Source organism: Crinia signifera, chromosome 8 (assembly GCF_055691185.1).
Source record: "Crinia signifera chromosome 8, ASM5569118v1, whole genome shotgun sequence".
In the NCBI taxonomy this organism is placed as follows: domain Eukaryota; kingdom Metazoa; phylum Chordata; class Amphibia; order Anura; family Myobatrachidae; genus Crinia; species Crinia signifera.
Window position 1 is genome coordinate 9,593,217 of NC_139224.1, and position 27,664 is coordinate 9,620,880.

Consider the following 27,664-nt stretch of genomic DNA (forward strand, 5'->3'; position numbering starts at 1 on the left):
TGGACAGCTTGTGTGGACGGGACTCCGGAAGGTGGACGGAGGAGTTTCAGAGCATCAGGCTGTCAGTGTGTGACATATGCCTGCATGCACTGCTCAGGACTCGAGGGAGGGACGGGACTGTCCCTTCAGGCTGCCGGCGCTGCTGCCCAGAGTGTGAAACAGGTACAGCGGCAGCGCACAGGCACAGTAGTGGGGTGCAGAGTAGAGAGCTCCTTCCTGCTGACTGCATCCTTTATTGAGCGGCGAACGCCAGCTCTGTATTAGTGTCAGTGTCTGAGTGACAGCAAGTGCCGCCCATGACAGGTGCCGCCCCTAGGCCCGTGCCTCACGGGCCTAGTGACAAATCCGGCCCTGCTTGTTACAGTATATAAAGAACTGCCAGGGATGACGGTATGGGTTGGGATCATTTGGTCTACAGCATGATGGTCGACAGTCATTAGGTTGACACCATTAGGTCGACATGGGTCTAGGTCGACATGGGAGAAGGTAGAAAGGTCATTAGTTCAAGAGGTCGTTAGTTCGACAGGTCATTAGTGCGACAATGTCTAGGTCGACAGTCAAAAGGTCGACATGGGGTTTTTCACAGTTTTTTTACCTGAATGTCAACACAGTCAACATGGACACAGTTTCAAGTGCACTGCATCCCCTTGCATCGCTCGCTGCGCTCGCGATGCGCCGGGCACGGTGCCTCGCTGCACTCGTCACACTATTTTATTCCACCCACTACGCCCTAGTGGATGGTAGGGCATGAAATACCACCTGTCGGCACGTGTCAGCTAAAAGAAAAAAACAGTGAAAAACCCCATGTCGACTTAAACATTGTCGAACTAACGACCTGTCGAACTAATGACCTTTCGACCTAGACCCATGTCGACCTTTCCCTATGTCGACCTAGACCCATGTCGACCTTTTCCAATGTCGACCATCATGCTGTAGACCAAATGACCGTATCCCGACTGTATAGGGCCAACAGCAGAAATCTTGGCGGCAGTAGCGTAACTAGAAATTTTGCAACCCCCTGTCAAAAATGTCTCTAGCGCCCCATCCCCCTCATACATTAATTATGATTTTTTTTTTAAACCTACATACTTGTTGCCAGGGGTTACATGCTCATTGCCTGGGGTTACATGCTCATTGCCTGGGTTTTTTTGCTCATTGCCAGAGGAACCTTGCTCATTGCAAGGGATAAAATGAAATCTGTCACTTTAGGGTTACACTATATATGTGCGCCGCTCCCCTGACAGACGTTAGAGGTCCGGTAAAACCTCCAGCTTCAGTCTCCTCCAAGGTGGTGGCCATTTTTGGAGGGCCATTTTCAGCAGCTTCTATGCAGCCGGTCACTGGCTGGCAGCAGCGACAATTGTCTGCAACTTTGCGCAGATGCGGATACAAGATCTGTGTGGCCGCATGAGCAAGGCCCGCGGCACCCTCTCTTAGCGCCTGAACATGCCGATTGGCGCGTCCTCAAAACTTGCAGCAGAGTCACTCTGCGGCCTCCATATTTGGTCTTGCGGTTGAGCGAGCACTCGGCCAGTGGCTGCAGTGTACTTATTTGCGGATTAGAATGACATTTTAGTCGTGGTATATAACCTTTAGGATTTATTTCTTACCATGGTTGGTTTGCGGAACATGAGACCTTAATCGTTTAATCGCTGAGGTCATAGGTCGGGCAGAATGGGGGTCACCAGCGGCTCAATGCTGCGTATTACAGAGTAGCGGCACAGCTAAGACAACAATGACAGTGGGAGACACTACACACAATTTAAAGTTAATTAAGCCTAACGTAGTTTTGAGGAAAACATTCCCTTTAACACAGATGAGCTATAATGGGGGGATTGTCTGCGACTGGACACTGGGAGTCTCAGAGAGCGAAGAACATCAAGTTCTGTAGTGGTTAAAACATTCTTTCCGTAATCTGTGTCCCTCCGCTCTCTGATGACGGGTGTAATCTTCTCGCCGTGACAACTAGAATAATGGCGGCATTGTGGCCCGACTCTCATTACCACATTCCAGCTGGGTGGGCAGTTTTCTGTCACTGGGAGAGTAGTGCTGGTAGCACAGCGAGGGTCCCTGTCATCCTACACGGGTGCCATACTCATTCCTGTTACGCCGCAGCATGAGGGGGTGACTCTGCACCTTCTGGGTAATCGCATTCCGCGGCTTCACCACAGAGGTTTTACCGCCCAGTTGTGTGGCACGTGTTCCCAATGAACATACACCATGATTTTCTTATTTCCTTATAGAACTGTAGGTGCATCCTGTCCGGGGATGACGTGGGGTGCTGCAGCTAACGGGGAACTCGGGCCTGTTTGAGTAACCGTGGATACAAGAGCCTGAAATGGTGCGGACTAAATCAGTGCTACGACATCATAATGTCTACCTGAGGGAGTCCCCTAGCTGGGAGTACACCATGCCAGTGTGGTATATTAGGTTGGTAATGTCTAGGTTGACACTAGAAAAAGGATGACACAAGTGAAATGTCGACACCAAAAATATACACACGTGAAAAAAAGTGGAGGTGAGTTTTTAGAGGTTTTTATGGTGTCAGTGTCAACAGCTGAGTATGTCGACCATTAATTAGTGTACCGCGTCCCTGCAAATGGCTTCAGAACAGGTGCCTCATGCTGCTACCAGTGTGCTCGTCACACTTTGCCAAGTCTACGTAGAGGGAAATATGAAAAAGTTTGACTACATGCTCGTTGCCAGGGGTTGCATGCTTGTTGCGAAGGGTTTCTTGCTCATTGCCAGGGGTTATATGCTTGTTGCCAGGGGTTTCTTGCTTGTTGCCAAGGGTTTCTTGCTCATTGCCATGGGTTACATGCTTGTTGCCAGGGGTTTCTTGCTTGTTGCCAAGGGTTTCTTGCTCATTGCCAGAGGTTATATGCTTGTTGCCAAGGTTTTCTTGCTCATTGCCAGAGGTTACATGCTTGTTGCCAGGGGTTTCTTGCTTGTTGCCAAGGGTTTCTTGCTCATTGCAAGCGGTTACATGCCCATTTTCCAGTGTTACATGCTCGCTGTCAGGGATGGTCACTTGCAGTTACATGCTTGCTGACAGATGTTACATGCTCCTATTGGCTGCTGTGTATAGCCTTAACCAATGGGAGGGCTTGTGGCAGGAGCTGCAGGAGCCTCATCAAATGTGATACTGGACGGTCTGTCTTTCCCTGCTGCAGATGCTCTGCTGTTTTCTTCCCCAAGCTACTGGGGGGTCTGCGGCACCATTGCTACCCCACTGATTTTACCCCTTTTCAGACTTTAAAGAGTCAAATTAAAAAATTAATTCTACTTAGAGGGAGGCTGGAAATAACTGTCACAGTTTCCAGAAAACCCAGGAGGTTACATTATCCGGCAGGTACACAGGAAGAACTCACCAACTGCCACATTCTCCAGAGCACAATGGTGATGCTACCACAAGGCAAGATACGAGTGCATGTAGTGTTAAACCTGCCATAGCATCCTAAAGTGTTAAGGTTGCCCTAGTGCAGGTCCTTAGAGCCACGTTTGTCATCTGCGGATACTGTTGTGCCGTCTGCATTCTCCCGGAGCTCACGACATGTTATATATTGAGGCAGGATTATACTGCAGCATTTGTTATGCTGATTCCTGGAAGCAGCGGGAAGCAGTTCGTACACTTTATCGTCATAGTAACCCAACAGTGCTTCATAGAGCGGCAAACGTGTCAGATTCCACCTTTCCCATCCCGCCGTCATCCTAGTACTAACAGGGGAGACCACTAACTGGCAACTTCTTACATTTCTATGTCATACAGCAAACGGTGCACGGAAACAGGCGCGGGGAGGTCCAGAGTAGCCAAGGTCGCTGCAGGCGGCTGGTCCAGTCCGGCGTTCCAAAATCTGTTCCGTTCCCGCATGCACCCTTAAATACAGTCCCACCTAAATCATGAGGGATATACTGGTGAATGAATGGTGTGTTGCCCATAGCGACCATTCAGAAGTTTGCTTTTAGGGAGTTACTCAAGTCCATTTGGTCCTCTGTGCAATCGCACGGAGGACCGATGTTGCGCGTCTGCGCAGGAGCGTTTCTGTACATGTGCAGACGTAGGGTGCGTGCACCCACGGCGAACTTTCGGTTCGTCGGGTGCACACACCCATGACGACGTGCGGGGGGCGGAGAAGGGTTAGAGGCGCCGGGCTGCCCCATTACCATATGGGAACACTGTAATGAGGCGGTAACGCAGGAGCGGGGGACTGGCAGCTGACTTCACCGGATGTCAGCTGCCCGCTCATATCCGTGCCAGCGTGAACGCATATGGAAGTGACTTTTATATGCGTGTACTTTCCACATCTTTCGATGGTCACCGAATACGGCACACAAATGGATGTTTATGTTAACATCCATTCGCAGCCTGTGCGGGCAAACCCGCGCTACGAGGGGGTGGCGGGTGGGCGTTCATTCACCGGAGGGGTTTGGTGGACTCGCCAGGCTGCAAATTCACAGCTTTGTGAGTCAACCAGAATGACCCCCCTTAGTTTCGAAGTTGTCCTAAAAAAATATCAGTAAAAATCTCATTGGTCATTATGGACAATATCCATCTTTATCTGAGGAAGAGTCTTCCCTAATGTTCCTTGTTGGAACGGTAGACTATGATCCAATACAGGTGCGGGATCCCCAGGATGTAAGTAGTGCGGGATCCCCAGGATGTACGTAGTGCGGGATCCCCATAATGTACGTAGTGCAGGATCCCCAGAATGTACGTAGTGCGGGATCCCCAGAATGTACGTAGTGCGGGATCCCCAGAATGTACGTAGTGCGGGATCCCCAGAATGTACGTAGTGCGGGATCCCCAGAATGTACGTAGTGCGGGATCCCCAGAATGTACGTAGTGCGGGATCCCCAGAATGTAAATAGTGCGGGATCCCCAGAATGCACGTAGTGCGGGATCCCCATAATGTACGTAGTGCGGGATTTCCAGAATGTACGTAGTGCGGGATCCCCATAATGTACGTAGTGCGGGATCCCCAGAATGTACGTAGTGCGGGATCACCAGAATGTACGTAGTGCGGGATCCCCAGAATGTACGTAGTGCGGGATCACCAGAATGTACGTAGTGCGGGATCCCCAGAATGTACATAATGCGGGATCCCCAGAATGTACGTACTGCGGGATCCCCATAATGCACGTACTGCGAGATCCCCAGAATGTATGTAGTGCTGGATCCCCAGAATGTACGTAGTGTGGGATCCCCAGAATGTACGTAGTGTGGGATCCCCAGAATGTATGTAGTGCTGGATCCCCAGAATGTACGTAGTGTGGGATCCCCAGAATGTACGTAGTGCGAGATCCCCAGAATGTACGTAGTGCGAGATCCCCAGAATGCATGTGGTGCTGGATCCCCAGAATGCGCGTAGTGCGGATCCCTAGAATGTACATAGTGCGGGATCCCCAGAATGCACGTAGTGCGAGATCCCCAGAATGCACGTAGTGCGAGATCCCCAGAATGCACATAATGCGGGATTTCCAGAATGTACGTAGTGCGGGATCCCCATAATGTACGTAGTGCGGGATCCCCAGAATGTACGTAGTGCGGGATCCCCTGAATGTACTTAGTACGGGATCCCCAGAATGTATGTAGTGCGGGATCCCCAGAATGTAAATAGTGCGGGATCCCCAGAATGCACGTAGTGCGGGATCCCCATAATGTACGTAGTGCGGGATCCCCATAATGTACGTAGTGCGGGATCCCCATAATGTACGTAGTGCGGGATCCCCAGAATGTACGTAGTGCGGGATCACCAGAATGTACGTAGTGCGGGATCCCCAGAATGTACGTAGTGCCAGATCCCCAGAATGTAAATAGTGCGGGATCCCCAGAATGTACGTACTGCGGGATCCCCATAATGCACGTACTGCGAGATCCCCAGAATGTATGTAGTGCTGGATCCCCAGAATGTACGTAGTGTGGGATCCCCAGAATGCAAGTAGTGCGGGATCCCCAGAATGCACGTAGTGCGAGATCCCCAGAATGTATGTAGTGCTGGATCCCCAGAATGTACGTAGTGTGGGATCCCCAGAATGCAAGTAGTGTGGGATCCCCAGAATGTACGTAGTGCTGGATCCCCAGAATGCAAGTAGTGTGGGATCCCCAGAATGTACGTAGTGCTGGATCCCCAGAATGCACGTAGTGCGGATCCCTAGAATGTACATAGTGCTGGATCCCCAGAATGTACGTAGTGCTGGATCCCCAGAATGCACGTAGTGCGGATCCCTAGAATGTACATAGTGCTGGATCCCCAGAATGTACGTAGTACCTGATCCCCAGAATGCACGTAGTGCGGATCCCTAGAATGTACATAGTGCTGGATCCCCAGAATGTACGTAGTGCTGGATCCCCAGAATGTACGTAGTGCTGGATCCCCAGAATGCACGTAGTGCGGATCCCTAGAATGTACATAGTGCTGGATCCCCAGAATGTACGTAGTGCTGGATCCCCAGAATGTACGTATCATGGGATCCCCAGAATGTACGTAGCGGTGGATCCCCAGAATGTACGTAGCGTGGGATCCCCAGAATGTACGTAGCGCTGGATCCCCAGAATGTACGTAGCATGGGATCCCCAGAATGTACGTAGTGCCAGATCCCCACAATGTACGTAGTGCGGGATCCCCAGAATGTACGTAGCGCTGGATCCCCAGAATGTACGTAGTATGGGATCCTCAGAATGTACGTAGTGCAGGATCCCCAGAATGTACGTAGTGCGGGATCCCCAGAATGTACGTAGTGCGGGATCCCCAGAATGTACGTAGTGCGGGATCCCCAGAATGTACGTAGTGCGGGATCCCCAGAATGTACGTAGTGCGGGATCCCCAGAATGTACGTAGTGCGGGATCCCCAGAATGTACGTAGTGCGGGATCCCCAGAATGTACGTAGTGCGGGATCCCCAGAATGTAAATAGTGCGGGATCCCCAGAATGTAAATAGTGCGGGATCCCCAGAATGCACGTAGTGCGGGATCCCCATAATGTACGTAGTGCGGGATTTCCAGAATGTACGTAGTGCGGGATCCCCAGAATGTAAATAGTGCGGGATCCCCAGAATGCACGTAGTGCGGGATCCCCATAATGTACGTAGTGCGGGATCCCCATAATGTACGTAGTGCGGGATCCCCATAATGTACGTAGTGCGGGATCCCCAGAATGTACGTAGTGCGGGATCACCAGAATGTACGTAGTGCGGGATCCCCAGAATGTACGTAGTGCCAGATCCCCAGAATGTAAATAGTGCGGGATCCCCAGAATGTACGTACTGCGGGATCCCCATAATGCACGTACTGCGAGATCCCCAGAATGTATGTAGTGCTGGATCCCCAGAATGTACGTAGTGTGGGATCCCCAGAATGCAAGTAGTGCGGGATCCCCAGAATGCACGTAGTGCGAGATCCCTAGAATGTATGTAGTGCTGGATCCCCAGAATGTACGTAGTGTGGGATCCCCAGAATGCAAGTAGTGTGGGATCCCCAGAATGTACGTAGTGCTGGATCCCCAGAATGCAAGTAGTGTGGGATCCCCAGAATGTACGTAGTGCTGGATCCCCAGAATGCACGTAGTGCGGATCCCTAGAATGTACATAGTGCTGGATCCCCAGAATGTACGTAGTGCTGGATCCCCAGAATGCACGTAGTGCGGATCCCTAGAATGTACATAGTGCTGGATCCCCAGAATGTACGTAGTACCTGATCCCCAGAATGCACGTAGTGCGGATCCCTAGAATGTACATAGTGCTGGATCCCCAGAATGTACGTAGTGCTGGATCCCCAGAATGTACGTAGTGCTGGATCCCCAGAATGCACGTAGTGCGGATCCCTAGAATGTACATAGTGCTGGATCCCCAGAATGTACGTAGTGCTGGATCCCCAGAATGTACGTATCATGGGATCCCCAGAATGTACGTAGCGGTGGATCCCCAGAATGTACGTAGCGTGGGATCCCCAGAATGTACGTAGCGCTGGATCCCCAGAATGTACGTAGCATGGGATCCCCAGAATGTACGTAGTGCCAGATCCCCACAATGTACGTAGTGCGGGATCCCCAGAATGTACGTAGCGCTGGATCCCCAGAATGTACGTAGTATGGGATCCTCAGAATGTACGTAGTGCAGGATCCCCAGAATGTACGTAGTGCGGGATCCCCAGAATGTACGTAGTGCGGGATCCCCAGAATGTACGTAGTGCGGGATCCCCAGAATGTACGTAGTGCGGGATCCCCAGAATGTACGTAGTGCGGGATCCCCAGAATGTACGTAGTGCGGGATCCCCAGAATGTAAATAGTGCGGGATCCCCAGAATGCACGTAGTGCGGGATCCCCATAATGTACGTAGTGCGGGATTTCCAGAATGTACGTAGTGCGGGATCCCCAGAATGTACGTAGTGCGGGATCCCCAGAATGTAAATAGTGCGGGATCCCCAGAATGCACGTAGTGCGGGATCCCCATAATGTACGTAGTGCGGGATTTCCAGAATGTACGTAGTGCGGGATCCCCATAATGTACGTAGTGCGGGATCCCCAGAATGTACGTAGTGCGGGATCACCAGAATGTACGTAGTGCGGGATCCCCAGAATGTACGTAGTGCGGGATCACCAGAATGTACGTAGTGCGGGATCCCCAGAATGTACATAATGCGGGATCCCCAGAATGTACGTACTGCGGGATCCCCATAATGCACGTACTGCGGGATCCCCAGAATGTATGTAGTGCGAGATCCCCAGAATGTACGTAGTGTGGGATCCCCAGAATGTACGTAGTGTGGGATCCCCAGAATGTATGTAGTGCTGGATCCACAGAATGCGCGTAGTGCGGATCCCTAGAATGTACATAGTGCGGGATCCCCAGAATGCACGTAGTGCGAGATCCCCAGAATGCACGTAGTGCGAGATCCCCAGAATGCACATAATGCAGGATTTCCAGAATGTACGTAGTGCGGGATCCCCATAATGTACGTAGTGCGGGATCCCCAGAATGTACGTAGTGCGGGATCCCCAGAATGTACGTAGTGCGGGATCCCCAGAATGTATGTAGTGCGGGATCCCCAGAATGTAAATAGTGCGGGATCCCCAGAATGCACGTAGTGCGGGATCCCCATAATGTACGTAGTGCGGGATCCCCATAATGTACGTAGTGCGGGATCCCCATAATGTACGTAGTGCGGGATCCCCAGAATGTACGTAGTGCGGGATCACCAGAATGTACGTAGTGCGGGATCCCCAGAATGTACGTAGTGCCAGATCCCCAGAATGTAAATAGTGCGGGATCCCCAGAATGTACGTACTGCGGGATCCCCATAATGCACGTACTGCGAGATCCCCAGAATGTATGTAGTGCTGGATCCCCAGAATGTACGTAGTGTGGGATCCCCAGAATGCAAGTAGTGCGGGATCCCCAGAATGCACGTAGTGCGAGATCCCCAGAATGTATGTAGTGCTGGATCCCCAGAATGTACGTAGTGTGGGATCCCCAGAATGCAAGTAGTGTGGGATCCCCAGAATGTACGTAGTGCTGGATCCCCAGAATGCAAGTAGTGTGGGATCCCCAGAATGTACGTAGTGCTGGATCCCCAGAATGCACGTAGTGCGGATCCCTAGAATGTACATAGTGCTGGATCCCCAGAATGTACGTAGTGCTGGATCCCCAGAATGCACGTAGTGCGGATCCCTAGAATGTACATAGTGCTGGATCCCCAGAATGTACGTAGTACCTGATCCCCAGAATGCACGTAGTGCGGATCCCTAGAATGTACATAGTGCTGGATCCCCAGAATGTACGTTGTGCTGGATCCCCAGAATGTACGTAGTGCTGGATCCCCAGAATGCACGTAGTGCGGATCCCTAGAATGTACATAGTGCTGGATCCCCAGAATGTACGTAGTGCTGGATCCCCAGAATGTACGTATCATGGGATCCCCAGAATGTACGTAGCGGTGGATCCCCAGAATGTACGTAGCGTGGGATCCCCAGAATGTACGTAGCGCTGGATCCCCAGAATGTACGTAGCATGGGATCCCCAGAATGTACGTAGTGCCAGATCCCCACAATGTACGTAGTGCGGGATCCCCAGAATGTACGTAGCGCTGGATCCCCAGAATGTACGTAGTATGGGATCCTCAGAATGTACGTAGTGCCAGATCCCCACAATGTACGTAGTGCGGGATCCCCAGAATGTACGTAGTGCAGGATCCCCACAATGTACGTAGTGCGGGTTCCCCAGAATGTAAGTAGAGCGGGATCCCCAGAATGTAAGTAGTGTGGGATCCCCAGAATGTACGTAGCGTGGGATCCCCATAATGTACGTAGCGCGGGATCCCCAGAATGTACGTAGCGCGGGATCCCCAGAATGTACGTAGTGGGGGATCCCCAGAATGTACGTAGTGCGGGATCACCAGAATGTACGTAGTGGGGGATCCCCAGAATGTACGTAGTGCGGGATCACCAGAATGTACGTAGTGCGAGATCCACAGAATGTACGTAGTGCCGGATCCCCAGAATGTACGTAGTGCTGGATCCCCAGAATGTACGTAGTGCCGGATCCCCAGAATGTACGTAGTGGGGGATCCCCAGAATGCATGTAGTGCCGGATCCCCAGAATGTACGTAGCATGGGATCCCCAGAATGTATGTAGAGCAGGTTAGTACTCAGTAGCCTATGGTAGCCTTACTGCCATATGCTCATCCCAGCGGCCGCGCCTACAACGCAGCACCCAGCAACAATCCCTTGTAACCCTTCCCTGGGGCAGGACTTGCTCCCTGTCTCTGTCCTGGCACCTGAAGGATGATCCTTGTAAGAATAGACACTTTATCGGCGTCACTATCACATAATAACCGCACTGGGAACGCAGGATGTGATAAACATGGCCCTGAGTGACAGGAGAGAATAGGCAGAGTGTTCCCACTGTGTCTCCTCCCTCACTGCGCTACGAGCAGCCACTGACAATATGTTTCCAGGAAATATTGACAGAACACAAATTACCATCTTCCCAGCCAAAGCAAGTGCAGCGCAGGCTCGGGGGGATCTCTCTGCCAATGTGGCTGCAACATGTTTCATAGAAACAGCAGCGATTCCCAAGCACAAGTGTGATTACTCCTAGAGGAGCCACCGAGCCTGGCGCTATCAGACGTGCGCAGCAGGGACGCAAGATGGAGGCAGCTCGTCATTCATATTATAAGTGTTATTATTACTACAGAGAATATTGCATCGTGCACAGGAGTCTTTGCACCACTGAAGTTTATACTGCCGGGGTGATTCAGCTCGGCTCGCAGCGAAACTCACCGCTTACTAAGTGGTTAAATGCCGCCCATCTTTGATCTTTTGCTTGTGTTGACCTTAGTGCATGTCAACCTTTTGACAACGTCAACCTTCGATCTTTTTGTGTTGCCCTAGACCAGGCATGTCCAAACTATGGCCCTTATTCAGATCTGATTGCAGTACAAATTTGTTCTCAAAATGGGAAAAACCATGTGCACTGCAGGTGGGGCAGATGTAACATGTGCAGAGAGAGTTAAAATTGGGTGGGGTGTGTTGAAACTGAAATCTAAATTGCAGTGTAAAAATAAAGCAGCCAGTATTCACCCTGCACCGAAACAAAATAACTCACACAAATCTAACACTCTCTGCACATGTTACTTCTGCCCCACCTGCAGTGCACATGGTTTTGCCCATTTTGAGAACAAATTTGTACTGCGATCAGATCTGAATAAGGGCCTATGGCCCTCCAGCTGTTGTGAAACTACACATCCCAGCATGTCTTGCCAGTTTTGCTATTAGGGAATGCTAAAACTATGGCAAGGCATGCTGGGATGTGTAGTTTCACAACAGCTGGAGGGCCACAGTTTGGACATCCCTGCCCTAGACATATCATTAGGATCTGTACAACCTACCTATATCTGTAAACTACCGCGAGGCTCTGCCAGTGAGTACCCAAGAGCTGCACATCTGTATGTAGCCGCCCACTCTGCCCGCAAGTGGGCCTAATTCACAAATGGCCGCAGGACAAATTTGTTCTCAAAATGGGCAAAACCATACTGTGATGCAGGTGGGGCAGATGTAACAGGTGCAGAGAGAGTTACATTTGGCTGTGGTGCAGGGCTTGCTCTACCATTAGGCAGCTGCCTAGGACGCCGAGATCTGGGGGGCGCTACCAAGGCTGCCTATCAAAATATCAATGATGTTTGGGAGGATCCTTGTTGTACTTTATGCAGGTGGCTGCTGTGGAACCTCTAAGACCTCACCTCCATACTTTCCCTTGAGGCATACTTCCCTACTTTGCTGCCCCCTCCTCCTTGTACTCTGTTGTGGGTAGCAAAGGGAGGCCTCCAGGGAAAGCAGGGGACATGCCCACCTTCCCAGGGGAGCCTCCCTGCAATTCCAGATGTTAAGCAAGGTATGCCTTAATGGGTTGGAAAGTGGATATTGGTGGCAGTATGGATGGGGGAGGGGGGCACAGTAGGTTGAAGTTTTGCCTAGGGTGTTGAGAAGCCTTACACCGGCCCTGAGGGCCATCTTAACGTATGGGCATATGGGCAGCTGCCCAAGGTCCCCCAATTCTATGGGCCTATGAGCTGGGGCATTTAGTTGTGGGCATCTGCCTTCTGAGCGTCTTGGGGGCAGTAGAGAAAGCTGCCTGGTCACCATGATTGTGACTCACACACAGAGCAACCAGGCAGCATTATATTCCTGCTTCCCAGCCCGCAGTCAGACAGTGAGTGGCTGTCAGCTTGCCGATTGGTGGATGTCTGAAGCTATCCACCAATTATAGAAAAGCATTCTCTCTCTGCCTCCCAACTGCAGCCAAACAGTGAATGTCAAGCTGGTGGATGGCTGCCAGGAGGGGGCCAAGTCGGAGGTCGGGTGCGCAGCAGGTCCGACCTCCGAACCTGATGCACACAGGACTGCGCATCGGATCAAACACCTCCCATTTGACATCTTTTCACCTCACAATCCATCAGAATCGGGTGAAAAAGGCCAAAATTGGACAAGCCTTTAGATTTGGGTGAGTTATATTGCATACCCTCCAACATTTCAACCGCAAAAAGCGGTACACACATGGAAAGGGGGCGTGACCATGAGCAAAGTGGGCGTGGTCATGGGGGCGTGGTCACACTCCTTTTCCAAATGATGTGAAGTTAAATACGCGTGTATGCCCACTCACTGCTCCCCTCTCACTGTGTCTTGTCAGCCGCCGCAGGTGCTCCACAGTCCTGCTCCATGGCGCTTTGTATTCTCTGCAGAGTATGGGCATGCGGAGGAGTGCGGGAGGTCCTTCTGCTCCATGGCGCCTCAGCAGAGCATGCGCCGATAGAGGAGTGCTGGAGAGGTACGTGCCGGAGCCGCGTGACGTCGGTGCGATGCACGCTGGCTGGGGCACGCAAAGCACCACTGGGAGCGAGTGCTAGCTTTTACTACCCGCGGTCGGGGCCGGCTGGAAAAATGGTACATCGGTACACATTGTATTTTGCCGGTACAGACCGTTAAAAAACGGTACTGTACCGGCAAAATCGGTATAGTTGGAGGGTATGATATTGTTCCTGTGCAGGGTAAATACTGGATGCTTTATTTTTGCACGGCAATTTAGATTTCAGTTTGAACACCCCCCAGCAGGGCCGGTGTAAAGGTGCCCATACACGTTACAATTATTGTATACAATATTGTATACAATATCGCATCTCATCCGATCTCGGTTTTGCGATGACATCAGATGAGATGAGATCTAGTACAAAAAGTATGTGCAGCACGTACTTTTTGTACTAGATCTCATCTCATTTGATGTCATCGCAAAACCCAGATCGGATGAGATGCGATATTGTATACAATAATTGTAACGTGTATGGGCACCTTAAGGCTTCTCAACACCCTAGGCAAAACTTCAACCTACTGTGCCCCCCTCCCCCATCCATACTGCCACCAATATCCACTTTCCAAACCATTAAGGCATACCTTGCTTAACATTCTGGAATTGCAGGGAGGCTCCCAAAAATCAGGGGGTCTTCCCAGCCCACCCCTGGGAAGGTGGGCATGTCCCCTGCTTTCCCTGGAGGCCTCCCTTTGCTACCCACAACAGAGTACAAGGAGGAGGGGGCAGCAATGTAAGGAAGTATGCCTCAAGGGAAATTATAGAGGTGAGGTCTAGAGGTTCCACAGCAGCCACCTGCATTAAGTACAACAAGGATCCTCACAGACATCATTGATATTTTGATAGGCAGCCTTGGTAGCGCCCCCCCAGATCCCGGCGCCCTAGGCAGCTGCCTAAAGCTGCCTAATGGTAGAGCCGGCCCTGATGGCCCTGGCTGTAGATATAATTCTGATACAATAGACAGAGTGACGTGATGCAAAAATGTTTGGTAACTACCGCCTTAGTCTGCTGAACAGAGAGAGCTAAAGTAGCAGCCAAACAGCTCCTAACTACCATGTTACATGTGATGCTTAAAATGACAGTTAGAGGCTGGTTTGATACTTTAGATATCCACGTCCCGCGCATCATTAACAACCACCTACCTAGTCCGGCATGTTCAAGCGAGGGGGTCCTCCGTAACAATGGCCAGTTGCTCCCCCGCCTACCATCACTGCCCCTCACTGGCATCGGCGGATATGCAATATCAGCGCCTCCGTTGTGGACTCTTTATTGTGTATGGGGTTTATCTCTCTCCAAAGATTAGCACATCTGCCCCAAAGTCTACTATAAAGCTGAGCAGGAAGCAGGCGACACATGCTCTTATTTCCTTGCAGAGATCAGGAGCTGGCCCAGATGAGACACAATAATGGCAGAGTGCGTGTGTGCCTGGAATACAGGCTGTAACACTGGCTGATCCCACTGTACTGAATCATGCATCTCTGCTACAGATATGCTCTAAACTCCAATTAAATACTCTGTTGGGTACCGCGCCACCTAGCGGCTACCGTGGTTGAACACTCCGATCGGTTCTGTGCGGCAACCCAGCGCCATCTAGCGGCCGCCACCCGTCATTGCAGGCGTGCAGCGTTTCTGTTGGCCACACAGCGCAACCTAGCGGCCACACATCGATTGCATCGGCGGTGCCAACTCCCATCAGCCCCAAAGAGCGGACTGCCGAGTGATCGATGCTGGCTGTCATGTCTGCACCCTGGGAGCACGCTGACTGATCAGGAAGGATCCAGCCCTGGTAGGAACCCGGGACTTCATAGTCACATAAGCCATCATTATATAGGTATAGGGTGTGATGTCTGCGGGGCACTCAGTGGCCAGGCTCCGAGTCCTCATCTGTTGGACTATAGGTGCAGATGACTGTCCCTACTTCACAGCTGTTATCGGGCCGGTTGTCCCTGTTTTTTAGTGCGGAACCCCACCCCCACCCCTGCCTGCGTTCTTGCTGCAATTTCCATGATGTATTCTTATTTGTACATAGATAGTTACTGGCTGTGTTTAATATGCTAAAGGAATATGCTAGGAAATGTAGTCATGGTGGCTGGATGGGGGTTGTAGTCCCCCTTCTCCTCCTAGGGTCTGCTGAGACAGAAAAGCAAGAGAATCGGGGCCAAATAATAATAATAATGTGATTTGATTTTGTTCATATTTACATTATTGTTGCCCCTGATTACACCCATTGGTAAGTTATTAACAATCGCTAGATGCGGGATACCTTTGGTGTCTCGTATAACAGAAAGGGTGAGGAGGAGTCTCTGGGTGGCGAGAGAGGATTCTGTATCATTGCTCTAATACAGTGGTAGCCAACCCTAGCCCTCGAGAGCTACCAACAGTTCACATTTTCCAGACAACCTAGCTGCTGCACAGCTGCACTCATTAATCACTGATATATTTTAAAAGATACACAGATGGAGCTAATTAGCTCACTTGTGATTCTGTGAGGAGACCTGCAAAACATGCACTGTTGGTAGCTCTCGAGGACTAGGGTTGGCTACCCCAGCTCTAATAGATACAAAGTAAGTAACCCACTGTTCCTTAGTAGACAGACTGGGGAGTCGCACCTTCATTTTGGAAAATGTCGCCACACAACCCCATCCCCCCCTGCCCCAGTCGACAGCAGGGGGGGGGGATCACTGATAGCTGCCGTCCTGCTTTCTACATCACCATTTCATGCACGTTCAGAACGGGTCCTGCGCATCCACAAAGTGCCGGTTATCAGCAGAAGTGGCCCGGCCTGAGTGACGTTCGTTGTGCATGGGGCAGCAGTGACCGTGACACTGTCCCTCACGTTTTGTGTTTATATATATACTGTACATACTTACTTGGTATTCTCATACAGATTCGTTGCAGCCATCATGTCTGAGGTAGATGTGGTGGCAGACATCTTAGCAGAGACTACTGTGGATGACCAAGTGCCTGACGATTCTATACCCTCTAATCTGGTGACTATCGGAGCCACCGTGCCAACAGGGTTTGAATTCACCGCCGCAGCGGAAGTAGAGGAGAAGCTGGGATGTTGCTGCAAAATCAGCAAAGATCGGGGCAAAATCTACTTTGACATCAGTGCAGATATTCTGTCAGAGGTGAGTGCGGTGGAAACCTGGAGCGACCGCTAAGTGACAGCTCCTTGGGTGGCCTAGCATGAGGTTCAGCCTTTCCCTGTGTCATGTGATGGAATATTTCCTGCTCTGCCTACAGCTTATTGGACACATCACTCTTGCTCTCAGTGCTAGGTGATTTGGCAATTGGATAACCCGCTATTCATGGTCAGGTTTCTGGTCCATGTATGTGAGCCCCTCCAATCAACATAGCAATCCCCAAAGACCCCTTTCCAGGTTATAATTGCCTGTGATGAGTTCAGTACCGCGCCCATGTCGTGTGTATCGGAACCAGACCACGTGGAATGTCATGGCCAAATGTGTGCAGCTTCGCGTCACGGCAGATCATCACTCCTAATTGGATTGAACCCTTTATATCCCCTCATTTATTTTCCAGGTTCATCGTCTTCGGTCAGTGGACAATCTGTTCGTTGTCGTTCAAGAGTTCACAGACTTTCCGTTCAAAGAATCAAAGGTCAGTTCGTACGGAAGAGCGACGCGTTCTGCCATCTCTACATGCAGCAGGCTGACATCTATGTACAGGGGGCCCCAGGGAACAAACACACTGATCCTAATTACTGATAACCACAAGGCAAATACAGACATATAATTGTGGAGCTTAATCATAAATGCTGTTCAGATCTGCTATTCAAAATTAGGAATATAATTCCAAACCCATAGAACATAGCATTCGGCTTTGCTGGCGCAATCACCAAACTGACTGCGCATGTGCATTACAAAGAAATTGGCGCCTGCACCAGACAAGGCGCATATACATGGACGTAGATTGAAAGCAGGGGCGGAGCACTCTTAGTGAAACACGCGTTGGCATTCAGAGGCGCGGAACCTATCCTTGTATGTTAAATTGTAGCATGCAGACGGAGTGCTGACGTACGTTTCACTTACAACTTAGCATGGGCTGGGTGTGAGCACAGATACTATTAGTGGTGGGCGGGATATACGCCAGCAGGCAGACCTGCAGGTATTCTGCATACACGTTGGAATCTCCCATCACCGTGAGGTAGTAAGCAGGCTCCGTTGTGGTACAGGATAGCACCCGCGGATTTGTCCAATTCCTGAGTCAGGCCCGCAGTAACCGATGTGTAAAGCTGAATATTGATAATGTTTTCCTGTGCCTCCGTAGGACGCCGCCCTGCAGGATTTCCAGGAGCTCGCGGCAAAGCTGTCCTGGGAGAAAGGCCTGAAGACCTGGGAGCTAAATAACAATCTGAAAAAGAAGAAGCGGAGGAAGAAAGCCGTCAATAGTGGCAAGGAGAGGAAACCGCCGGCAACCTCACCTGAGACACCGGGAGAGGATGGGGCGGAGGAGGCCAGCGAGCAGCCAATGGTTCCCTCTCCGGGGCAGGAGGAGGCTGGGAATGCAGACAGTCAGCCAGACGACAGTTCTGAGGTATTCTCCGCTCCGTCGTCTGACAATGTGCCGACCACATTCAGCGAAGCTGAGGGCAGCGCAGCGGCCACAGACGCGAGTAATGTCCTAAAGTTCCGAGTTACATGCAACCGAGCTGGGGACAAACACAGCTTCACGTCCAACGACGCAGCCAGGGATTTCGGAGGGGCAGTGCAAGAGCATTTCCAGTGGAAGGCCGACATGACCAACTTTGATGTAGAGGTAAGTACGGTGGGTATTCGACCAGCAGCACAGAGTATATCAGGAGATAGGGGAAAGTGTCAGTGAGGACAGGGCTGCATGTGACAGGGGCAGTGACATAATGTGAGGAGGGGAATGGGGGCAGCAGGAAGCCACAGACTAATAATTATATAGTGGGAGGAGCAGGGTCCCCAGCAGCACAGAGTATATCAGGAGATGAGGGATGTGTCAGTGAGGACAGGGCTGCATGTGACAGGGGCAGTGACATGATGTGAGGAGGGGAATGGGGGCAGCAGGAAGCCACAGACTAATAATTATATAGTGGGAGGAGCAGGGTCCCCAGCAGCACAGAGTGTATCAGGAGATGATTGATGTGTCAGTGAGGACAGGGCTGCATGTGACAGGGGCAGTGACATGATGTGAGGAGGGGAATGGGGGCAGCAGGAAGCCACAGTCTGAGAGTTATATAGTGGGAGGAGCAGGGTCCCCAGCAGCACAGAGTATATCAGGAGATGTGGGATGTGTCAGTGAGGACATTGCTGCATGTGATAGGGGCAGTGACATGATGTGAGGAGGGGAATGGAGGCAGCAGGAAGCCACAGACTGAGAGTTATATAGTGGGAGGAGCAGGGTCCCTAGCAGCACAGAGTATATCAGGAGATGGGGGATGTGTCAGTGAGGACAGGGCTGCATGTAACAGGGGCAGTGACATGATGTGAGGATAGGAATGGGGGCAGCAGGAAGCCACAGACTGAGAGTTATATAGTGGGAGGAGCAGGGTCCCTAGCAGCTCAGAGTATATCAGGAAATGAGTGATGTGTCAGTGAAGACAGGGCTGCATGTGACCGGGGCAGTGACCTGATGTGAGGAGGGGAATGGGGGCAGCAGGAAGCCACAGACGGAGAGTTATATAGTGGGAGAAGCAGGGTCCCCAGCAGCACAGAGTATATCAGGAGAGAGTAGTTGTGTTCTTCATGTCACACAGATATAGGGACATTGTAGTGTGTAATGTATCTATACAAAGTAAAGTCCAAATATGTAGTTGACTTCTTCATGTTCCAATGCACGATTTCGAGATATTCACCCATTGCATCTATAACATTAAAATAAAATGTAGGTAATTATATTAGTTGACACTGAGTATCTAGCTTCTTAAATTTGCTTAGTTCTGATTTAGAAGATCATCCCATGGTCTTCTGCTGAAGTTATTTTGCTAGTTCTTAGTGAATTGGATGACTGCAATATGGCCGCCGTACCTTACACTGTACTGTGGTAGTTCCCGCTCCTGTGCATTGTCTCTGCTTATTGCTTTGATCTGCTTCCAGGTTCTCCTGAACATCAGTTACAATGAGATGTTGGTGGGGATCGCTCTGACAGAGGAAAGTCTGCACCGCAGGAATATCACCCATTTTGGCCCCACCACCCTGCGCTCCACCTTGGCTTACGGGATGCTCAGGTGCGCTGAATGCACCCGCTGTGGGATTTGTTGTCTTTTCTATCATAAATGTTGAAGGTGGCTATTCATTTCACATCGATGTGCTGAGACATGCCCACGGAAGGCACCTTCCTTTCATTGCACCCCTTGGAGGGGCACAGGGACATGGGGGAAGATTCCTTAGCGGAATAAGTGGTCATGTGAGCAGGTGGTGCCCCGTGGCACTTTTCCAAGACCTGCGTAGGATTTCGTGGTGACTTCATTTTGTCACCACAAAGTTTCCTTCCTTATTTTCCAGGCTGTGCGACCTGGAGCCATCAGATGTGATCATCGATCCAATGTGCGGAACCGGAGCCATCCCCATCGAGGTAACTTTGGGCTCATTCATCCCTTATCCAAATGGAATGGAATCGGGATACGGAGAAAATAATTAATAATGACTTATTTCCTACGCACACTGGAGGCAGCCATCTTGTTTGCTCAACCCAAAGTCACACAAATGCAATTTATCTATTCCATTTGAACTAATGAGATAATCCCAGTGATATCACAAAATCCTAGTGATTTCATTGGTTGCACTCACAGGAATATACAGTCGGTCCACAAAATGGCTGCCTCAGCTGTGTTTAGGTGATAAGAACCTATTAATTATTTGTATGGAAAGATGTTTCCAAACACAGAAGCAAATCCCCCATACAGTAGCTTTCATTTATAGATTGAAGTTAGATGGGATGCTATTGGCTGTACAGTTGGCTCTAAAACGGTTTTTATGTGTTTGAGGTAGTTCAGCTAATAGGGACGAAGGAATCGATTTGTCATACAGTGTTCTCTCCAGTGTGTGTGTGTGTGTGTGTGTGTGTTTGTTTATATAGGCCCTTATTCTGGTTCACTTGCAAAGGCAAATTCCTTCTCAAATGGACAAAAATGATGCTGCACTGCAGGTGAGGCAGATGTAACATGTGCAGAGAGAGTTAGATTTGTGTGGTGTTTGTACTTCAAAGTGAGATCTATATTGCAGTGTATAAATAAAGCAGTCAGTATTTTCTCTACACAGAAACAAAATAACTCACCCAAATCTAAATCTCTCTGCACATGTTACATCTGCCCCCCTGCAGTGCAGCATGGTTTTGTCCATTTGAGAAGAAATTTACCTTTGCGAGTGAATCAGAATAAGGGCCATAGAGCGTGTGTGTGTGTGTTCTTTGTGTAGACCAGAGGTTCCCAAACGTGTCCCTTAAGGTACCCCCAAGGATTCAGGCTTTAAATATAACCATGCCTGGCCACAGGTGGCTTAATTAGTACCTTGTCAATTTGAGTTAACCATCTGGGCTGATCCATGGATATACTTGGACCGTTGGGGTGCCTGCGTTTGGGAACCGCTGGTCTAGACTGTTCTTATAAAGTACATCTAGAGCGATGACATTAAACTGCAGCTATACGGTATATGTGACATGTTCCATTAACCATGAATTGTGTTCTTACGCAGGGTGTGAGCGAGTGGCCGAGCTGCTTTTTCATCGCTGGCGACAACAACCTGAACGCAGTGAACAGAACGGCCAGCAACATCTGTTCTCTACTGAGGAAGCAGCAGAGCCCAGAGAGGTGACCGGTCCCAAACTGGGGGATATATTTGGCAGCCACCACTGCTACATGTCATCAGTAGTCCTCACTATATATATATATATATATATTTTTTTTTTTTTTTTTTTATCATTTGGTTCATTGATATAAATGTGAATCTTTGTCATTGTGGAAATAGCCTTTGTTATGGATCTGTGTAGGACATTAATGAAATGTAATGCACTTTAAACCTGTTTTATCCAAATTACTGAGGGCACCCTGGGACCTTTCATTAATTATTAGGAGGACCCTAAACTGCGTAGTACCCAATAGTTATAATCAACGGGACGGGAGGAAGAGGCCAGCCTGGAGGCGGGGTTAAGGTGGGGAGATGGGAGGAAGAGGCCAGCCCGGAGGCAGGATTACAGTGGGAGACGGCAGGAAGAGGCTAGCCCGGATGTGGGATTATGGTGGGGAGACAGGGGGAAGGTGTCACCCTGGAGGCGGGACTACGATTATGGTGGGGAGAGGGGAGGAAGAGGTGACTCCGGAGGTCGAATTATGGTGGGGCGCTGGGAGGAAGAGGCGGCCCCGGAGGTGGAATTATGGTGGGGCGCTGGGAGGAAGAGGCGGCCCCGGAGGTGGAATTATGGTTGGGCGCTGGGAGGAAGATGCGGCCCCGGAGGTAGGATTATGGTGGGGCGCTGGGAGGAAGAGGCGGCCCCGGAGGTGGGATTATGGTGGGGCGCTGGGAGGAAGAGGCGGCCCCGGAGGTGGGATTATGGTGAGGCGCTGGGAGGAAGAGGCGGCCCCGGAGGTGGGATTATGGTGGGGCGCTGGGAGGAAGAGGCATCCCCAGAGGTGGGATTACGGTGGGGGGGACGGGAGGAGGAGGTGCCCCCGGAGGTGGGATTACAAATTACACAATGTAGGGTAGATGCCTGAGAAAGCCGTAGGACACAATGGCATTTTACTGTGATTTAAGACAAGAAAACTGTTCTAATTTCCATTTCTCTCCTCGTGTCTGTACAGCGCCCCCCAGGGGCTTCCAATAGATGCTGCACACTGGGACATCTCTAGGTTGCCTTTGAGGAGTGGGAGCGTGGATGTTATAATCACAGACATGCCATTTGGGAAGAGGTGAGAGACTGTCCGGGTATCACTGCTGTAATCCGGGCAGAACCTGGCTCTTCTCCATCCAGCTGCCTCACTAACTGTTCTCTGTACTCCACACAGAATCGGGTCGAGGAAGAAGAACTGGGACCTGTACCCGGCCTGCCTGCGAGAGATGAGCCGCGTGTGCCGGGCCGGTACTGGTAGAGCCGTCCTCCTCACTCACGACAGGAAATGCTTCATTAAGGTAACCGGATAGAACGATATGTTGTGCTCTCAGCATGACATATCTATGAAGGAAAATGAAAAATGACAGTTGGGAGCTGGTTGGTTTTTCTTTATCTCTGCTCTAGGCTTAGTAAATAGAACCCTTGGAGAGAGAGAGAAGGTGGATAGAGATACAGTATCAGACAATCAGCCCCTAACTGTCATATTACAGGATGCGTTTGAAAAGTGACAGTTAGGAGATGGTTGGTTAATCCTTCCTATCTCTCTCCAAGGTTTAGTACTTAGTGGCCTATTAAGGAAGCCTCGGAAAGAGATAAAATAACAGCCAATCAGCTCCTGTCACTTTTCAAAACCAGCCTGTAACATGGCAGTTAGGAGCTGATTGGCTGGCATCTCCGTCTATGTCATAGTCCCTTCCGCTAACGCAAGATTGTAAGGAGGGATTACATCTCCCAGGGGATCCACTGTCACCAGTGTCCCCTATAGCGTATACGTATATTGTATCTGTGAGGTCATGTAAGTCATTACTTCCTTCCAGGCCTTGGCGAAGGCTGGGCACCTATGGAGGAAGATGCACACGGTCTGGGTGAACGTCGGAGGGCTCCACGCTGGCGTTTACCTGCTGAAACGGACCGCTCTGGACCTCTCTGATTGCTGCAGTGAGAAGCTGGTGGAGAACCAACCCCTAAGTCCCGATTCACCTGCCAAAGAGGAGTAAGCGAGGTCTCCGGGATGGCCCTTCGGCAGAGGAACCCTGGCTAAGCGCTGAGCTAATACTCTGTCATCGTTACATGTTCTAGAAATAGACGGACAACCTCTCGCACTCCATTGCCCATGGTATACTGCATTGCACTGCCCCGACCTGTGTACCTACCTCTGCCTGCAGTCTGACCTGTCTCCATCCTGACCACACCCCTAATGCAGTCACACCACGCCCCCAAAGGGAAAGGTTGTTGTTACATATCATTACGTTGGTCAGGAGAGGATTATGGGACATACAGGCCAAACATTGGCTCTCCAGTGTATGGTAATAGCTTTATATATACACATTTGCTTATGTCAATCAGTATCGTCTGGCTGAGATGACTGCGACGTCCATTAGAATTCAGATTGTATTTCTTCTGTTGCACCTATTTAGAGGTATAGCCTTGTGTCAATGTCTCCAGGGACTGGAGGCTGCCATTCTGTAGCCTAAAGCAACATTCGCGATAGCAGCCTATCGTCTTACTTGGACAAAAGTGACATCATATGAGTCGATGATATTACTTGTTCTCAGTGATTTCATAGGCTGCCGGCTTCTGGATACTGGTCCAGCATACATTGCAGCTTCCTCCCCTGTCAGTGGCAGTAGGTCCATTTTGCCGAAGCCCAGCCAGGTGACGGATGATCACTGAGTGCCATATGGGGTGTTTCTCATGCTGAGGGGTTCCAGGAGCGGGTGCACTGTTCTGTGTTACTTCAGTTTGTTAGAAAAGTTACATGGAAACGGTTTTCAAAGTTATTTTATTTATGTTTGGACACTGCCCTGTTTGGTGTTGCCATATGTTCCTTATAGTCGAGGTGGCTAATTCCTGGAAATGATATATTTGTATTGTTTCTTACTTGGAATAAAGTTTTCCTTGTGTTACAGTTTGATTATTGTTGCCTGTCATCACTCGTCACTGAATGGCACTGATCAATCCTATATAGAGTCGCCACGGCTACATTTAACCAGCAGGGAGGTGCGTGTCTATACTGCAGCACTTAGGGCCTTATTCTAGTTCACTCTGAAAAAATCCTTCTTAGATGGACAAAACCAGATGTAACAGGTACAGAGATTTAGATTTGGGTGAGTTATTTTGTTTCTGTGCAGGGTAAATACTGGCTGCTTTATTTTTACACTGCAATATAGATCTCACTTTGAAGTAAAACCCCACCCAAATCTAATACTCTCTGCACAAGTAACATCTGCCCCACCTGCAGAGCACATGGTTTTGTCCATCTAAGAAGGATTTTGTCAGAAAGAGTGAACTAGAATAAGGCCCCTAGTGACATCAGAGGCCTGCACCAGTGGAGCCAGGAGGCCTGCCACTATGTTGCTGGATTGTGAAAAAGCCCACACAAAGACATTTAGCACATATAAACTCCACACAGATTGTCCATGACCGGGAACTGAACTCATGTCTTCAGTTCTGTTTGGCAGTAATGCTATCCACTACAGCAAGCACGCTGCTTAAATATATAGAGATATGTCGTTATAAAATATAACTGTGGGCAATGACTAGGAAACATATATATATATATATATATATATATATATATATATATATATATATATATATATATATATATATATATATATATATTAGTATTTATTGCCAGTTCATGGAATAAGATATGATCCTTACCCTCCTATATGCCTGATAAACTCCTATTGTCCTCAAAATTCCCCGATATTTAAGCCATGCCTCCGAAATGTCAATGTTGACGTAAGGTTGCAAGCAAAAAATAAGTACAGTTGATTCGGGTTTAGGTTCCCTGTCTGAAAGGGGAAAAACAACTTTATATTTCCTAATAAATTAACAACGTTTTCTCTGTGGCAAATGTAAAACGATAGCAACAAGTAAGGAACGCCCAACAAATAAAGCAAACGCATAATTAAAGAATATAGACTGCACACGCGCATATAATGGTAGTACCACCAACATCAAATATTATAACATCTTGTTCTACCACTACAATTAGTGTCAGACATGATTTTGTAGTAACGAGATAATGAGGCATTCTGGTTACGGAAATATGCAAATATACATTCTGTGGGCATAATTGGAATTTACATACAAATCTGTGTAGAGTATAACCAGTTTGGGGATTCGCTGCTCTATTATAATTACATGTTAGGAGTCATTATATGTAGGCTAATGACCTCTGGTCTAGTAAAGTTACAGTTGTACATGCTGTCTAAAAATATCACAGAGCTCCTTTAGTGGTCTGCTCAAATTCATTTCACTACAAACTGCTGGAAAAAAGCATGAGGCACCAGTACCTAGTGCCTCAGTAACGTCACAAGTTACTAGCGAATTGGAGTAATGCATTTCAAAGAAGCATTTTACAAAATGCTTAAAGCACCATGGCAGGGGCCCCATAATGATGTTGGATGTGACATTAGGTGAGGGTGGAAGTTGTTAGATGCCCTCACAGCATTTTTTATATTTTAGCTATGTACTAAACGTAGATGTAGGTTATTATGTTTTATTTCAGTTGGATCGCCACAAATTTATATTCCCCCTCCAGGTATACATTGATCTTATTCCTTAGTTTCGGATATACAGTAGCGTAGAATATTCCTCTGTACTTTACAATTGGAAAGTGATAAAACAAACTGGGTAGTAATAAACCAAGATGGAGGTAGGAGGGCCCTGCTCGCAAGCTTACAATCTACATTTGTATCATAGCTATTGTTTAAACCTCGCAGCTAATGCTGCGATTTGCAGGTCATTGTTAGTACATCCCGATCCCGCGTGAGAGGAGCAGATCGCCCCGATGCCTACCAAAAACAGTGACACTCATCTGTCGGGTGGCATGTACCTGAGCAGCTGGGTGGTAGGTAATGTGGTACATAGTTACATACAGAATAAAGGCCTATACCACCGTATGTAAACCACTGAAATTCTGTGGGCCTATACTAAATGTAGTGACTGGAGTTGTGTAGCTCCTCCTGCCCCAGTTAATCCAGCCATGTGTGTAAAAAAAATATATAAATATATATATAGATATATATATATATATATATCTATATATATATATATATATATACACACACACACACACACACACACACACACACACACACACACATAATTTACATACAGGTGCCCAGTGCATGCTGGGACTTGTAGTCCCACAACACATAAACCTGCACAGGAGCAGACCAGGCCGGGCTGTGGTGAGTCACTTCCTGGGCCTCTGACGTCACTCCCCGCGCACACGTGACCACTGCCTACATGGCGGCGGCGCTGCTGCTGGTGCCTGTTACCCTGGCAACGCCTCCAAGGCCTACTTCCCACCGCGAAGCCTCGGGATGCCGCAGGAGGTCTCCCTGCCCGGCTCCGTTCCCCAGCTGCGGTCCCTGAACAGCCGCCAGCATGCTCTCGTCCTGTTCTGTAACCGGAGTCCCCGCACCGTGCAGCCCATCTGGGTGAACTTCAACGGGGACCCGCAACCCTACCCTGCCCTGCCCCCCGGCACCGGGCGCAGGATGATCACCTACCTGGGTACAGTGCAGCCAACGCCCGGTGTTCTAGTCACAGCTGTGTCCCTGTGTGTGGTGTCCTGCAGGGTCATCACAGCTGGTGTCTATATACTGTGTACCTTTATGTATGTAGTGTGTGTGTGTATATGACAGTGTATATGTAGTGTGTGTGATGTCCTGCAGGGTCACAGCTGGTGTCTATATACTGTGTGTGTGTGTATATGACAGTGTATATGTAGTGTGTGTGATGTCCTGCAGGGTCACAGCTGGTGTCTATATACTGTGTGTGTGTGTATATGACAGTGTATATGTAGTGTGTGTGGTGTCCTGCAGGGTCATCACAGCTGGTGTCTATATACTGTGTACATGTATGTATGTATGTATGTATGTATGTAGTGTGTGTATATGACAGTGTATATGTAGTGTGTGTGTGTGTTGTGTCCTGCAGGGTCACAGCTGGTGTCTATATACTGTGTACATGTATATGTATGTATGTAGTGTGTGTATATGACAGTGTATATGTAGTGGGTGTGTGGTGTCCTGCAGGGTCACAGCTGGTGTCTATATACTGTGTATATGTATGTATGTAGTGTGTGTATATGACAGTGTATATGTAGTGTGTGTGTGGTGTCCTGCAGGGTCACAGCTGGTGTCTATATACTGTGTGTGTATGTGTAAATGACAGTGTATATGTAGTGTGTGTGTGTGTGTGTGTGTGTGTGTGGTGTCCTGCAGGGTCACAGCTGGTGTCTATATACTGTGTGTGTGTGTGTGTGTGTAAATGACAGTGTATATGTAGTGTGTGTGTTGTCCTGCAGGGTCACAGCTGGTGTCTATATACTGTGTGTGTGTATATCACAGTGTGTGTGTGTGTGCTATGCCCAGTAGGTGGTTGCTAGTAATGCAGTCACCCGTCGGCCTTGCTGCGTTGCCACCCGGGTCATAATGCTAGGTCTGCGTCTATCGCTCCATCATTCTGTGG

General features: G+C 49.4%; 2 protein-coding genes and 1 long non-coding RNA gene across 4 annotated transcripts in view; 2 read left to right on the plus strand and 1 right to left on the minus strand.

Moving 5' to 3' along the window:
- Positions 1 to 24,084, plus strand: THUMPD3 (THUMP domain 3 tRNA guanosine methyltransferase). 2 transcript variants are annotated; one of them, XM_083155719.1, is made up of 10 exons: positions 1 to 162; positions 16,245 to 16,488; positions 16,901 to 16,978; positions 17,648 to 18,136; positions 19,441 to 19,571; positions 19,849 to 19,918; positions 21,037 to 21,152; positions 22,143 to 22,250; positions 22,347 to 22,470; positions 22,990 to 24,084. In XM_083155719.1, the coding sequence occupies exons 2-10, from the start codon at positions 16,261 to 16,263 to the stop codon at positions 23,167 to 23,169; spliced, it is 1,524 nt and encodes a 507-aa protein (XP_083011845.1). In that variant the 5' UTR covers positions 1 to 162; positions 16,245 to 16,260; the 3' UTR covers positions 23,170 to 24,084. The 2 variants fall into 2 exon arrangements, with proteins under 2 accessions (XP_083011845.1, XP_083011844.1); XM_083155718.1 differs by lacking the exon at positions 1 to 162 and adding an exon at positions 14,911 to 15,143.
- Positions 22,057 to 27,030, minus strand: LOC146025707 (uncharacterized). The gene is made up of 3 exons (XR_014454269.1): positions 26,701 to 27,030; positions 24,839 to 24,972; positions 22,057 to 22,513 (listed from the first exon to the last, which is right to left on the minus strand). It is a non-coding gene; the product is annotated as an uncharacterized LOC146025707 (long non-coding RNA).
- The window catches only part of LOC146025705 (interleukin-1 receptor-associated kinase-like 2), a 49,243-nt gene continuing 47,960 nt past the window's right edge, over positions 26,382 to 27,664 (plus strand). The window contains exon 1 of the mRNA XM_083155716.1: positions 26,382 to 26,704. Coding sequence (XP_083011842.1) covers positions 26,512 to 26,704 — 193 coding nt within the window. The 5' untranslated portion in view covers positions 26,382 to 26,511. The remainder of the gene's footprint in view (positions 26,705 to 27,664) is intronic.

Coding starts and splice junctions, on each gene's coding strand:
- THUMPD3 (XM_083155719.1), top strand. CDS start 16,261: ATGTCTGAGGTAGATGTGGTGGCAGACATCTTAGCAGAGACTACTGTG. Junction 16,979..17,647: donor TTCCGTTCAAAGAATCAAAG/GTCAGTTCGTAC, acceptor GTGCCTCCGTAG/GACGCCGCCCTGCAGGATTT. Junction 19,919..21,036: donor CCGGAGCCATCCCCATCGAG/GTAACTTTGGGC, acceptor GTTCTTACGCAG/GGTGTGAGCGAGTGGCCGAG.